The sequence below is a fragment of a genome (assembly GCF_019968985.1).
Source record: "MAG: Porospora cf. gigantea B chromosome Unknown PgB_NODE_12263_length_1074_cov_766.737, whole genome shotgun sequence".
Classification (NCBI taxonomy): domain Eukaryota; phylum Apicomplexa; class Conoidasida; order Eugregarinorida; family Porosporidae; genus Porospora; species Porospora cf. gigantea B.
Window position 1 is genome coordinate 1 of NW_027178585.1, and position 1,074 is coordinate 1,074.

Below are 1,074 nucleotides of genomic sequence, written 5' to 3' on the forward strand. Positions count from 1 at the left end.
CGAGCAAAGGCCGCAGACCCTCTGAGGGGTCGACTACCCTCTCACAAGGCAACGAAGATCAACTTCCAACTGCTGAATGCGCGCTCACGTGGGTTTCAGACGACCCACACGACTACGACTGGGCGTTGTTGGAAGGCGTTTTCTCTAGCTACGAGGAACCACCTCCTGTTGGTGTGTTCCTCGCCTATCCCTCCATTCATCCTGATGAGCCCTTGAGCTTATCGGGAGCCGCCGATAGAAATCCGACCTCCCCGAGGCACGGGGAACCTGTACCTGGGGTGTTCCGAGATGAGGAACGTTACCAAGCCCTGCGGAAACGCAGAAGCGAGTTCCAATACCAGGATCGTTACCTCTCGGAAGACGAGAAGTCCCTCAGCTTGTCACAACTACATCGGAAATGGAAGGATGAAGCTCAAAAGCGAGCGAACCTTCGGAAAGAGTCAAGACCCTCAGACTGGGACGATTTGGGCTACCTCGAACCGGAGATGATGCAGTGGACTAAAGCAGCCATCCGACGCGTGATCTGGTCACGCAAGCAGGAGCGCTGGTTGGAACGCATGCGTCAACTGGGAGTTCCAGTACACACCTGTGACATCTGCTCTCGACAGGTAACGGCCCAGCATCAGTGTGTCCCCACCGGCCTTGCTGTCCCTGGGGCCAAAGATACGCCGTATAGTCGAAAGGAGATCGTTGTAGCCCAGCAAGGAAAGAACCTAGCCTTGAAGCCTAAGGTTGTCGTTGACACAGGCAAGCTGAAAGACGAGCTGCACAAGATGACGGCCATCCTCGCAGATAAGGATGCGCTGGCTGCGCAGCAAGAACAGTTCACCGAGGCCCTAATCGGACTCGCGAACGCCTTAGTAGCCGACGGGAACTCTGGAACGGCGAGTTACGAACTACGTGGAGAACCCGCCACCACGACTGGTGCGGAACGGAAGGAGATTCCATTCACATCGGAACGATCCGACCCGCCGACTACTGCTTGCCAATACGAGAGCCGGAGAATAAGCAGGAGGCGACGGTCCAGCACCTCCTTCCCGCTGCAGTTCTTGCCGATCCACCAGGACACGAAGC

The 1,074-nt window shown here is 56.7% G+C and overlaps 1 protein-coding gene across 1 annotated transcript; it reads left to right on the forward strand.

Annotated features, from left to right (window-relative positions):
• Positions 1-1,074, forward strand: KVP17_005228 (uncharacterized protein; the record flags this gene model as incomplete). The annotated part of the gene is made up of 1 exon (XM_068515034.1): positions 1-1,074. A coding segment is annotated over one exon (1,074 nt), but the record flags the coding sequence as incomplete, so codon positions are not given.